Below are 14,917 nucleotides of genomic sequence, written 5' to 3' on the forward strand. Positions count from 1 at the left end.
CTATATATATATATATATATATATATATATATATATATATATATATATATATATATATATATATATATATAATGGTGGTCCCTGGCACAAAATATTTTCTGGACATTGTCATATATGCCATAAAGCCTTAACATCTCAGACCAAATCTCTCTGAGAGATAGGTATACCTGTACTGGTCTGCTATGAGACGCCCCCACCTCCCCCCGCCGCGCGCGCTCTCTCTCTCTCTCTCTCTCTCTCTCTCTCTCTCCCTCTCTCTCTCTCTCTCTCTCTCACACTCTCTCACTCTCTCTCTCGTCTTCCAAAGCGCATGCACGCCTCCCTGCGTAACATGGTGTTGAACGAGGCAACCCGCTACTACAGTACGCGCTCCGGCGTCCGGAGGAAACCATTGTTTCCTTTATGTCTGGGTACAGTGTCTGGGAAGAACTGGACGGATTGAGTGGATCATCTGCTTCCACTTCGCCCTCGCTTTACGCCGCATCTCCGCGCGCTCTTCTTGGATAGGAACACGGTGTTCTGACTTTTGGATATTTCGGTTGGATTTTATCTACTGGAAAAGACTGAAATACATTTTTTATTCGTTTTTTTTGGTGGAAGGGGAAAGTATACGTCTCTATATTTAATGTCATGTGGAAAAGAGTAACGTCCCCTGATGGGAGCGTCGGAGTGCTATAAACCCAAAGATCACTCACAGACGGTTGCTTTTGGCAAAGATCTGCCGATGAGGAACAGCAAGAAAAGTGCTTATGGTAGAGAAGAAGTAAGTGCTCCATCACTCGTTTTGGAATTGTAAATGCAAACAAACAAACGCACATGCATGGCAGACTAGAGTGACATGTCTAGTCTAGTGATCGCCTACTCACTCAAGCCAGCTGTCCGCTGCGCTCGGTCAGTGTATAGGCTGTCAGCTGGGCAAAGATGCTGAGGGGGTTATCGATTGTTTATTCCAAAAAGCTGGTCAACCCTCTTATTGGTTGAGCTGGTAAATCAGATAAACAACAGACGCCAACTCATGACACTATAGTGTTTTGGTACCATAATATGTGGGTGAAAAATAAAGGAAATGGTCAATTAATCAATCAGTGCATTGTGCAAATTAAATGGCTGATGGTATCTTTAAGATATGTGTATTTGTAAACACCAGTTCTATGTAGCCAGTAGGCTCCCTGGACTCCTTGGAGTGGTTGTTGCGTAACATCGTCTATATCAACCTCCTTAGAAAAGGAGGCTGTGGGAAAAGATCTTTAATTTTTAATGCAAAGCCACTTATAATTCAGTTATAGCTCATGCTCTTAGCGTGTGAACCATAATGTTTCCGAATTTCAATAACTAATAAAACATATATATATATATATATAAAGTATAGTGTCCAACTCATCAACAATTAAAATGCATGCATGGGGAATAATGTGTTCACAGTGCCTGCAAGAACACAAATTACAATGGCGAAAAGAAATAAACTAAAAAGCCTATATATATATATATGTGTGGATTTAGAGTTAAATATAATGGCAAGCACTGCAGGGATGTCCGATAGTATCGGCCTCCCGATATTATCAGCCGATATATGCATACAGAATTAATATCGGAAAATATCGGTATCAGTATTATTTTATTTTATTTTTCGCGGAGAGAAATGAGCTTGAAGCTTCACTCACTTTTACATTAAAGCACTGCAGAGTGTGTCTGTGCAGTGTGCACCTGGGCTGGTCCTCGTTGGTGCTCGTTATCTGATGCTTCTGCACTGGCAAATAGGCCTCCACATCTATGTGGTGATGTACATTTACTTAAGTACTGTAGGCCTAGTTAAGTACAATTCTGAGGTATTTGCACTTTCATTGAGTATTTCCAATTTCCAATACTTTTACTTCTACTCCACTACATCTCAGAGTTCTGTATTTTACTCCACTACATTTATTTGAAAACTTTAGTTAGGGGCCTACTAGTTACTTTTATTATTTTAGCAGAAAATAGCAGATCTACAAGCTCACAGTGTGTTGCAATGCGACACATTGTGAGCTTGTAGATCTGCTATTTTCAAATGATGTTTATACATTTGAAAACTTGAAATGAGACATTCTTTATAATGAGTACTTTTAAAAGGTACTTTTGGTACCTTTTACATTTAACATTTTGATACCAATACTTTCGTACAGTTGCAGTATTTATACTTGTGCTTAAGTAAATATTTTGAGTACTTTTTCCACCACTGGAAAAAGCCCGCATATATTGGTATCGGTTGATATCGGTTAATATCGGTATCGGAAATTAGGAGTTGGAATCGGGATATCGGTAAAAAAGTCAATATCAGACATCCAAGCAAGCAGTAATGACCAACAACTGGGAACCAAAAGCTGTAATTATTTACATGACATCAACTTTTAATTAAAGATTTTCAGCACAACATTATCAAGTGTAACATATTGAAAACTGAGTGAATAGGCTCATTTCGTTCAGAAATTTTGAAAAGTTGGCTATATAGGCTAATGTATCATGAATATTTAATCACCCTGGGAGTACGATTTGTCATCCCCAGTTGACAGTGAAGTGACAATTTAAGGACTGTTTAGACCTAAAAAAGAAGGCTATTAGTGCATCAAAAGTAATCGACAAACTATACTAAAGTATAGTATACTACTAAAGTACTATAAAAACATTGGCCATGTACAAGTTCACAACACCTCGCTTTGCAAGTCAGTGTCAGCTTGTAGAACGGCTATTTTCACAATATGTATATGTTGAACTGAAAATGTATGCCTCTACTCCTACAATTCCAAGTGCAACACAATCAGTTATTTTTATTCAAACATTTGTCATATAGATTTCTGATATCCTGCTCCTTATTTTCGAGAGAGGATGAAGCGTCATGGATCAATCTGGAAGAAGGATCCTATAATGGACCAAATGACACATTTCATTATAAACTAATAGGTTGGCTGAAATGTTGCTTTGATAGAGCAAATTGCTTTTGCTGCCCCAACACTGTGGAATGCACTCCCCAATACTCAGTCTCAGAGATGCCCTCACCCTCCAAACCTTTAAAACTGCTCAAACTGAACCCTTTTATCATCATCATTCCACTGTTTTTATAGATTTTTTCTTTCTTTTCTTGTTGTTTTCTAACCCCCCCACCCCCCCGCCATGTAAAGTGTCTTTTGGTACTTAGAAAAGTGCTATATAAATTTGAGATATTATTATTTCTATTACTGACATAATATATGAAATGTCTATGTCAGTGTTTATGTGTAAACATGTTTATGGGACCAGACCGTTATAAATGTCTGACAATGTTGTTTGCCTAAATTGAGATGTGAAAAGAAAAGAAGAAAAAAAAATGTTTTTGTACTTACAGTGGCCGCACCTGATCTTCTTGATCCAAGGTCTGCCGCCCACAACCTCAAGCCACGCCTCTCTTTCTCTGCCAAACCGCTCGTGCTGAACTTCCCTGAGGAAGAGTATGAGAGCAGGATGACCGTGAGGTGGAAGACTGTGTCGGCCATCTTCTGCCTGGTAGTGGTCTACCTCATCATCGGGGCCATGGTGTTCCGGGCACTGGAACAGCCGCACGAGAGTTCCCAGAAACTGGCCATCCTAGCAGAGAAACTGGACTTTTTAGCCGAGCACGCCTGTGTCAACTCCTCGGAACTGGAAGACCTGGTCAAGGTTGGTTTAAGTAGCAGCACCACACTGATTAATCATGAGTTCCATACTGTTCTTCTCCACACCGCCGCTATTCCTGAAGCCTGGCCGGAGTTGTTTTTTTGTGGGAAATATCTTTAAGAATGCTCTTGTATCCTCAACTAAACTTCACAGACAGACAGACAGACAGACAGACAGACAGACAGACAGACAGACAGACAGACAGACTGACTGACTGACTGACTGACTGACTGACTGACTGACAGTATGGCCTTTGCCCATTGGTATGTAATATTTAGACAAAGAAGATGCTGTAATCTGAAACATATCCCAAGATTAATCATATTAAGTGTGATCAGATCATAACTTGTTGATCCCCACAGGCTAATCTCAAGCACACTGATCCATCAACTTAATTTTCTTGCTTGGGTGGGTTTATAGATTTGAAGGGAACTTGTTGTGGGTGATGATGGAACACATCCCCTCGGATTTCAAGTAGCATATTGGACAGTTTGATTGGATTGCTGGTAATGATTACATCTCTAATGTGTTCTCCTCCTCCTCCTCAACTGAAAGGTCCTGGAGCATAATAATAGGTTACATCATCACTGATCAATCTGCATTCTGCAGCCAGATTGGGTTCCCACCAGCACACTTGGTTTTAGCAGCAACATACTGTAAAGAATATAGAGTGATAATAGCCCCCCCCCCCCTTCTTGATATTAAGGCTGTTAGAATCTGCAAGATATTGGGGAGGTTGGAAACACATATGAGGTATTAATTTACAAGCTTGTGTTTTTTTTGTTTGTTTGTTTCATTAATCAACAGGGGCGTGTTAATTGTGCACTCCCACATAATCTCACATCCAATTGGTTATTTATAAAAGAAATACGGTAGCCTCCTCCATTTTCAAAATTGGGCCAAGGAAGGGGCATGAATATACATGAATTATATCTGTCAATAATGTATGCTGTGCTTTGATTTGTGAGCTGCACTATTGTGGCTGCGCTAAATGTAACTGGCCAAGTGCGAAAGTGAACATTGTTTTATTGTACATACTCATTATACGGCTCCATATCGCCAGGATTGTGTTGAGAGAGTGAATTTATGACAACCAATGTTCTAGTTTATCTTTACTTTCCCTCTGGGGAGAATTGTTTTGCAGCCAGCAATTACATAAAAACAGGATTAAAAAAAGACAACATCAACGACAACACAATAAATCACAAAGGTAATGTAGGGAAATAGAAATTGATAGCAATTACAAAAGGTTTGCAAATATGTTTGTATACATACGAGTGCAAGGAATTAATTAGTGCTATATGCCATTAAGCCTTACAATAGCATTAGAAGAGTTCTGAAACGTCAACCTGGGGGCTATACAGTAGCTCAAACTCCGGAGTGGATGGCCCTGGCATTTCAATATAGCATTAGTCCTCCTAAGGAACTGCTCGTTACTGAAAATGTACAACCCCATGAGATCTTGCTGACCATTTTAACATCAGTAAGACGCCTTAAAGGCGAGGAGCGACCGTAGGGCTGAGACACTCTTTAGAAAAATGTCACTTCATTATGTCAGCACTACAGCGGAGCGGACAGACGGTGAAATCTCTACCGAAGTCCTGATGTCACTCGCTCCAGGGCTGTAGAAGTTTCATTTTAAATGGTCTCATATAAGCATTGTGGTCCAAAAATAAATAAACTGTCTCAGCGATATTGTCAGGGAGGTGTCTCTGTATCGTTACAACAGTCAGTCAGTGATATTTGATAGCATCTGTTTATAGTGAATTGTTTTATAATTCGACGGCAGTAACATTAGCGTTTTCTCTCAGTCAGTTGCTTATTGGACAGATTCAGGTTTCCAAACCAATAATACAAACGTCCAGGCCCGGTTCTTCCTACAGGCCGACGAAGCAGCGGCTTCGAGCGCCATTTTTTTTTTAAACTCTGTCCCAACTCTGTCTGCCCAGTGTCCCCCCAGTGCCCCCCCAGTGCCTCCCCAGTACCTGTGTTGCCGCCTGCTATGTGCAAATTCAAAACAGGTGGTACGCATGGGCCATTGAGTGATATTCAACAAGCGCTTCCAAACTCCAACACTTAGAAAAAAATCACATGGAAGGAATTTCTTGACAGGAAGTAGCTCATAAAATGTCTACGGTGGATTTTTATGAAACAAACACTTTGCAGATAGAAAGAGGATAATTCAAGCTTTCCCTACCACTGCAATGTTGGTGATTTTGACGTTTTTAATATAATTAGAGAGGACTTTTCTGTTTGGATGAATGGGCTGTCTATGGGAAGTAGCACCTAGGTAGCACCTTGCAGGCAAGATGGCTGCGGTTTGAATAAAGACAATTAGCCATAACCCATTATGCCCTCGATCTTGCCTTATGGAAGAGCAACGTGTGCTGCCTTGGAATACATTTATATTAGATACAGAGGGTTTTGTGTGTCCAGTATCTGACTATCTGCCATCCAATCCGTGACCAACACAGCCAAGTTGTGTTGACACAAGTATCAACTATGTGTTACTGATTATGGAGAATTTTACATTATTTTAATCCATTACATATTTGCTGCATAATGGGGTGATGAGGTGATGAAACTGAACGAGGGAATCGCGCACAGTGCGCCTTGGAACAAATCTAATAACTTATTTGCCTAGACAATTAAACACAATGAGCACAAGGAATTGACAGAATAGAATGAGACCTCTGAGCTGTGAATGTTCTGCAACATGCATGCGTCAAGCCGAGGCAGCTCCAACTCAGGTCGCACCTGGTCGCAAATGAGGAGCGCATTCTTTTATCAAACGGATTTGCATTACGGGTGGTTTGAAGAGGCACTTTCCGTTGTCCTAAACATGTGTGCATAAGATAGCAAATATAGGGAAAGCACATCGACACGCCTACAGACACACCTCCACCCTATAGGTGTCGGCAAAATGAATAGTGGGTTGTGGGGCCGCAAGATAACGTTTACGCATAGTGGAAGCTAAATGCGTAATTCACGGAACATTTTTATTACTTGCGGATAAAGCATGGCATAAGATGGAGCCCAATGTTTAATACTTGCAGGTAAATACATTAGAGCCCATTGTGTAGAATAGATCGAAATGCTAGAGGATCTAATATAGAACCCAGTCACCTTGACTACACTATGGATGTTTTTCTAAACCAACACAGTTTTTATCAAGGGCAATATATAAATATGTGTATCTACTAACTAGATAGTAAGTAGGCAGGGGGCTTGGCTTTGACTTTCCATGTCTTTCATTTTTGGAGAGAGACCACCAAGCCATCATCCACCATCATCCACCACCGGCCCACAATCCTGTTCCTCCCCTTCAAGAAGGCTAACAATAAGAGAAATATCAGCAAACTTTAAAATGTGACTGATCTTATAGTTGCAGCTGTGGCACTCGGTGCGGAAGAGAGATGGCAACCTTTAAGGGCAACCGGTAGATGAGCAGTACCAAATTGAGAGAGCACACTGACTTACCAGTTAAAAAGTCCATTATCCATCCAATCCGTTTAGGATTGAGTTAAAAGGACACGTTATACTCTCTGGACGGTATTGAACGTCGAAGAGAAATAATAAATCACACCCGTGTGAAAGGGTCGCTCTTATCATCGTACATCACCATGACGTAAATTAGACACTAAAGGGCTATTTGCTCAGACACTATGTCGACAAATTGTCCATTCATTGTCAATGGGAATTTAATGTTTGTGTAGGACAAAGTTTGTGCACACACACACCAAAAGCTAGATATACTGTAGGAGGGGCTAGCGCCCCTCAAAGGTTCTGTCCACATATACAGTATATGGATATTTTTCTGAACTGAGTACAGATACAGAATCACATCCCAGTCTGCCACAGTTCCACCTCACCCCCTAGCACTCCCCATTCCTTGCCATAATGTAATTATGTTAGATAGTCATATACTTGTCTGACCACAAATTCTAAGAATGTTATTTAGCTACTGTAGCATGTTGTTTAGACCAGTGTTTCCCAAACACTCTGTGTTTTTGTATTCTATTATATTAAAAGAAATGTAAAAATAATTAAGTTAAAACATTCAACAAAAAATGTGAATGCGAATGTGAATAGTGAAAATAGCCGATGTACTAGCTCACATCAAGTTTCATTGCGACGTGTTATGAGCTTGTAGATCGGCTATTTTCAGGGGCTTAAGTTATTCATTCAAAATGTATTACATTACGGTGGAAAATGTTTGGGATGCCTTGGTTTAGACAGATGCTAGGTTTGATCTTTACCTGGTATCCTAGTTACTTTGTAGCAGTTAATTGTTTTTTCACCCTATTTACTTGACCATTTACCCTGTAATTTATTGACTAGTGTTCATGCCACTTAAGCATTTTTGACATCTGCAGTTCTATTTTAAAGTCTTTAAAAGCTCTGACCTTGCACTTTGTAAGTCTCTATAAAAGCGTCTCTATAAAAGCGCCTGCTTTATTTGAAATTGAGAATTCTTCTCTTGGCTGGCTACCGGGGACAATACTGGAATGTTTCCAAAGCTAATAGGAACCATCCACTGATTAAGATATTGTGTAAACATATTCTAAAAGATGCTACAGACTACAGAGTTGTCTGTACAATCAATCTTAAATGCTGGAGAGGCAGTGCTATTTTTTCTTATCTCATGCAGTGCAGAAAAAAGAAAGAAAAGGCAGGTGTTTATCAGAATGTAAACTATACAGAGCAAAGCCTCTGCTGCCATGATCTCGTAATCCTCGTTAAATTCATTCAAAGCTCTCTTCTTAACTCTGCTTCAGTACCACAGTTTACACCTTTTTATTTTATTTTTCCTTTTATCAAACCGTTTAATGTTTTGGGAAAACCATGGTTTGGTGTTAGGAATGATTCACAGAGTCCGTCCTTATAAAAGGAGATGTACACATCTGTATGTTCATCACTGTCACAGAGGAGTCCTCCTGAAACACTGACCAGTCTGTGCAATTGAAACACCCCTAGAGGGAAGCGGAACTATTCTCAGCCAGACTTTCACCTGTCTTTTTAACACAGATGCACAAAGTTATGATCAGATGAAACATGGCAGGTCCCGCCTTAGACATTTACATTTTAAGGCTAATATATTGAACCCAAGTGCAGGCCAGGACACAGAGGCAGGTACGTAACGTAGCCGGTCAGAAAGTAATGGCAGGTAGCCAAGGCTGAGTGGAATCCAGTAGTGCGGAAAGCCAGGGATGGAGTAGGCCTAGGCGAGGGCGTAATGGCCTTAGACATAAATAGGTGGCCGCATGTCAACACCACACTCATATTATGTAGGGAAGCTTGCCGTAACTCCATTGCAAGAAATATGCCTACGTTTTAAAGAAGTACCTGAGACTTTTTATGTTTTGTAGCCATACTCTTACTATCTATGAAAGTAGATTTGTTTTGGTATGATTTTATTTTGATTTAACCACGTATAGCCTAGATAGCCTAGATAGCCTATGTAACTCAGTGTGCCATGTCATTGATGTCAACATCCTACTATAAATGTGCCACGTCTCTGCGTGCGTGTGTGCGTGAGTGTGTGTGTGTGTGTAATGCACCGTTTCACCCACCGACTTCACGCGTTCCACACCCCCACAGGGAGTGCAGTGCCCGGTATCGAGTCAGTCGGACCCACGGTTCTCCAGAACCACCACAAAAGGCTCTGGTCTGCCAGTGGGCCTAATGAGGCCAACTCCTTTCACCTGGGCCAGGCTCTGCCAGTGGGCCTAATGAGGCCAACTCCTTTCATCTGTGCAATTTCCAGCCTCTGCCTTGAGGCTCCAATCAGGCTCTGCCAGTGGGCACAGGCACCTGCCACATACACAGATCTCCATGTGGGACACTGGCTGACAGTTAAAACGGGTGCTATGACAACGTATATCATTAGGTTCCAAAGTTGCATCATTCCCAAGTAGGCCGGTGGCCGACTGCGACGGGCACGTACGGTCTAGTTAATTTTAATGACAGCACATATTTTGATTGTTCACTTACTGTATATAAACTTTTCCCTTCTTTTTAAATATTTTCTTTCACATTGTTATACTGATCATTAGACTCAGAGCAATAACCCACCTATCCCCCAGACTCACCCCCCCGCCCCCGAGTCAGAGTTCAGGGTTTTAATGAATGTAGAATTACGTGCAGGATGTAATTTACATACTGTAGGTACAAATGTGAGGGACTGCATTTATTTTTATTTTTAGAGGTCAAGCCAGAAGGGTTAAGAGCCCAGTTTTGGAAGTTCTGTGCTGTCGTTTTCCACGAAATTCGGTTGTGGGAATCGCTCAAGAACTGAAGCTCACAGCAGGGCTGGACTGGGACAAAAATTCAGCCCGGTCATTTTCGCGTGAATTTGGCCCAGACCGGCCCACCACAACCAGCGCGCAGATAGCAGAAACTCTACCACCCACTCCGTCGAGGCACACACACACAAACAAGCCCTAATACCACCACTTTTACAGAACAACATAAATGATACAGTGCCGGTTCTAGGCGTTTAGTGGCCCTAAGCAACATAATATTATGTGCCCCCCCCCCCCTGCACTGCACCGCCGGGCCCCCCCCCCCCCCCGGTCCAGAAAAATCTGTAAATTTGCCATGAAAATGCTTCAATCTGGTGCACTTTGAGATCAAAATTAAGAGGTTAGATCAGGCCGCCAGTTGATATTAACCTGCGGGCCGCATTAGGTGAAGGTGGGGGCCACATGTGGCCCTCAGGCCGCCAGTTGATATTAACCTGCGGGCCGCATTAGGTGAAGGTGGGGGCCACATGTGGCCCTCAGGCCGCCAGTTGATATTAACCTGCGGGCCGCATTAGGTGAAGGTGGGGGCCACATGTGGGGGCCCAGTGTGGAGGGATGGTATGACAGACTGACTGGTATAAACAGTGTCCCCAGTGGGGAGGGATGGTATGACAGACTGACTGGTATAAACAGCATCCCCAGTGGGGAGGGATGGTATAAACAGCACCCCCAGTGTAGAGGGATGGTATAAACAGCACCCCCAGTGTAGAGGGATGGTATAAACAGCGCCCCCAGTGGGGAGGGATGGTATGACAGACTGACTGGTATAAACAGCGCCCCCAGTGGGGAGGGATGGTATGACAGAGAGACTGGTATAAACAGCACCCCCAGTGGGGAGGGATGGTATGACAGAGAGACTGGTATAAACAGCGCCCCCAGTGGGGAGGGATGGTATGACAGACTGACTGGTATAAACAGTGCCCCCAGTGGGGAGGGATGGTATGACAGACTGACTGGTATAAACAGTGCCCCCCAGTGGGGAGGGATGGTATGACAGAGATACTGGTATAAACAGCGTCCCCAGTGGGGAGGGATGGTATGACAGACTGACTGGTATAAACAGCGTCCCCAGTGGGGAGGGATGGTATGACAGACTGACTGGTATAAACAGCGTCCCCAGTGGGGAGGGATGGTATAAACAGCACCCCCAGTGTAGAGGGATGGTATAAACAGCGCCCCCAGTGTAGAGGGATGGTATAAACAGTGCCCCCAGTGTAGAGGGATGGTATAAACATCCCTCAACTGTAGACTGGGGGCCACATGTGGCCCCCAACCTACAGTTGATATTAACCTGCGGGCTGCATTAAGTGAAGGTGGGGGCCACATGTGGCCCTCAGGCCACCAGTAGCCCATGTATGGGATAGGGGATACATAAAAAATAAAAATAAAATCTTCTCCCTGTGATGTGGCCCCCTCAGTGGTTGTGGCCCTAAGCGACTGCTTATACCGCTTATGCCGCTTATGCCTAGAATCGGCCCTGGATACAAACCAACAGACAACTACACAACCCTTTGTAGAGGGTTTATTTGTCACTCACTGATACAGGTACAGTGAAATTATCATGATAGTACTGGCAGAATGGCAGCACGCCCGGACCTTTCCTGGTGGCCTGCCGCCTATTGGCCTGCCTGCCTGTCAAAAAAGAATCATGGCGGCCCCCTACGGTCGCGGCCCACCGGAAAAATGCCCGTTATGACCTGTGGCCAGTCCAGCCCTGGCTCACAGTCATTCCTCAAAGGACCTCTAACCTTTAGATCTCCCAATGAATTAATTATATTATCTGCTCTATATATCCACTTTTTTGACGTAAAAAAAAGCAACATAAAAGATTTTCTTAGCCTCCCCCCCTTGAAATCGCATTTCTATTCCAGTCTGGGCCCTGCTGCTAATGCATGGTTGATTCGTGGAGGTAACAAAAAAATTACATCATCTCCAACCTATAATTGTTAATTTGGAAGAGTATGACATCACTCCTCTCTATATAACATTACTTGTTAGTCCTAATGCAGTCATTGTAGCTACCAAGCTATCTTTAGTATCAAGTAGTATTTCGCTACTAATTAGAAGACAGGCATTGTCTATATCTTTTTTCTTTATTGCTTTATTACTTTTGTGGCTTGACCTGTCTTATCGCTGCTTACAGTATTATATATATTTTTTATTTCTTTTTTTTTTTATTATTATTGTTTATTTTCAACCAAAAATCCTCTCTCTCACACTTATGCCAGTGTACCGGTGATCACCCTCCTTTGTGCCCCGGGCACCGGTCGCCTAGCCCTGTCTTATCTTAAACTAGCCGACATGTCTGACATTGTTAACAAGTTTGAGAATTCAGTGAGTTATGATTATTTGAATTGTGGAGAGACCTCCTGCTTCTGCTGACATAGGGGGGGGGGGGGGGGGTATACAGTACATGCATTAGCAGACATGACTTTCCCCACACAAAATATGGCGGGCGCAATGCTGCATCGCTCCAATGAACTGCAGCCACAAATGAGGTATCTATGGTGGTAATGACTACCGAGGATGATCGCTGAGTAATGAATAGTAATGAACAGGCAAGGTAGGAGACCCAGGGACAGAGTCTGGAGTCACGATTCAGGCTGTGGTTAGCTGTAGGTCAAAGAAAAATACAAGTTTGCACATTGTTAGCTGCCTTCAATGACTTTATTTTTTGGCACCACCTGAGTGAGTGACGTTTCGAGCACACTGCTCTGTGGTTCGCTGTAGGCACAGGGAAACATACAAGAATAGTGACAGGACAGTAACTTGCATTGAAGTGTGACTGACTGAATCAACAGAGTCTATGATCTGACTGGCAGTGTGGGGTAGGGAGAAGTGGTGGTGGTGAGTGTGACAATTTGCCCCCTTATGGAGTCACAGATCTAATTTTATTTCAATGTGCTGGGCAGGTGACATTAAAATGGGCAGGTGATTAAAAATGATCAAGGATTTACTTTTTCTTTCTTCTGTCGATTCAATGATGAATATCTCCTAATATAATATTTGGGACATCAGGAGGTTTGATTGCAATTTTTGTGGCACATAAAAGGGTCTCAGCAGTAGATTTGGCATCAGCCTTGGGGTAGAGCTCAACCGCTGCCAGATTATTATTTATTTTATGCCGAACACGATTTTGGAGCACACCGAATACTACCAATATTTTGTCAAAACATTTTCTAATCAATTTGAAAAATGATTAAGTCTATTTTATATACTTTTTGAAAACCTTGACATGCCCAAAATATACGGAAAGGCTGAAATTGGTACAAAATTGGGACACATTGGCTCAAATAATTGGGGTGAATGAGGTAGAAGAGGCTATTACACTTGTACAGACAACAGCTGTATGTTGGGAAGGCACAGCAGCTGGTAGCCTGGTACACAGTCACTCAGTAACATTACTGTATGTTGGGAAGGCACAGCAGCTGGTAGCCTGGTCACTCAGTAACATTACTGCACTGGTGAAATTGACACAGAACCATTGGCAGTGAGTAGACCATGTACAAAAATAATATTAACTGTCAAGCCTTCACTATCTATTGTGAGCTAATTTGCAGAAATGTTTTATCACTCAAGGATTAATCTGGTGAGAGCTGCTTTCAAAACAAACCGCGTTGCTTTGAAATTATATTGTTTCCTGAAATGGAGTCATAGTTCAGCCGGGGCCGCCCGTGCACTTGCCCGGTGCGGAGACTCTCCACCCCCCAGTCCACGTCGACTCGCCCGTGCACTCGCCCGGTGCGGCGACTCTCCACCCCCCAGTCCACGTCGACTCGCCCGTGCACTCGCTCGGTGCGGCGACTCTCCACCCCCCAGTCCACGTCAACTCGCCCGTGCACTCGCCCGGTGCGGGGACTCTCCACCCCCCAGTCCACGTCGACTCGCCCGTGCACTCGCCCGGTGCGGCGACTCTCCACCCCCCAGTCCACGTCGACTCGCCCGTGCACTCGCCCGGTGCGGCGACTCTCCACCCCCCAGTCCACGTCGACTCGTGAATGCTTTTCCTATACATACCTTTTTCCTCAGTATCTGCACTCTAACTGCAATGCTGCCTCTGGAAACTGAACTTCCCCCATGGGATAAATAAAGTTCTACCTACAGTGTGAAAGTAAACTTTTGCGCAACTGCTCCGTAGTTTGAATGCAGTTTCTGTCCTTTGTTCTTTTTTGTTTTTGTTTTTTGATATTGTCCTTGGCTCTGATAGCCGCAGGCAAAAATATTTTTCCGCGGCTAGAGCTGTGAGATACCACCACCAGTGCTTTTCATTATGCATCTTCAGAAACAGTCGTAGCATCCTGCAGGAATGGGAGAGAGCTTCCTTGTGGTGCGTTCAACTGATCTCACCACCTTCCGCAGCACTCGCAAATTGTTAACTTACTGTACTGTATACTTGCTTGGCCAAGTAAGTAATACCAGACTTGAATGACTGGGATTACACTATACAGTGCTGTTGAGTAAAAAAAATTAAATAAATGTGAATGCCCAAATCAGTTTGGAAGTGGGTCAAAGTATTACCAAGAGCTTGTGACTATTCATTCAAACCTTTATTTATTCTGGAAAGACATTGAGATTTCCTTAATTTGCAGTGTCGTCGAGATTAAATATGAACTACAGTGAGTGCATGCATCATGGGCTATATCTTGCGCCACCCCTTAACCCTTATCCCTACACTTATTTGCCATTTTTTACTATTTTAAAAAAACTTTTAAAATAGTTCCAGTAGCCGATCTACAAGCTCACAACGTCTCGATGTAGATCGGTTAGTTGAACTACCGGTATTCTTCTGATGATTTATTGATGCACACACAGCCCCAACACAGGTGTTGCCCACTTTCACTATCTATCTCTCTCTCACACACACACACACACACACACACACACACACACACACACACACACACACACACACACACACACACACACACACACACACACAGACACACAGA

The 14,917-nt window shown here is 43.0% G+C and overlaps 1 protein-coding gene across 2 annotated transcripts in view; it reads left to right on the forward strand.

The window, feature by feature from the left end:
• The window catches only part of LOC306941285 (potassium channel subfamily K member 2-like), an 84,091-nt gene that overhangs the window by 45,818 nt on the left and 23,356 nt on the right, over positions 1-14,917 (forward strand). The window contains exons 1-2 of one of the 2 annotated variants that reach the window (XM_079526661.1): positions 572-763; positions 3,356-3,666. In XM_079526661.1, the coding sequence (XP_079382787.1) occupies position 763; positions 3,356-3,666 (312 nt within the window). In that variant the 5' untranslated portion in view covers positions 572-762. Of the gene's footprint in view, positions 1-571; positions 764-3,355; positions 3,667-14,917 lie in introns of those variants that run through there. The other variant, XM_079526662.1, reaches the window with a different exon arrangement.

Source organism: Electrona antarctica (genome assembly GCF_951216825.1).
Source record: "Electrona antarctica genome assembly, chromosome: 17".
NCBI lineage: Eukaryota > Metazoa > Chordata > Actinopteri > Myctophiformes > Myctophidae > Electrona > Electrona antarctica.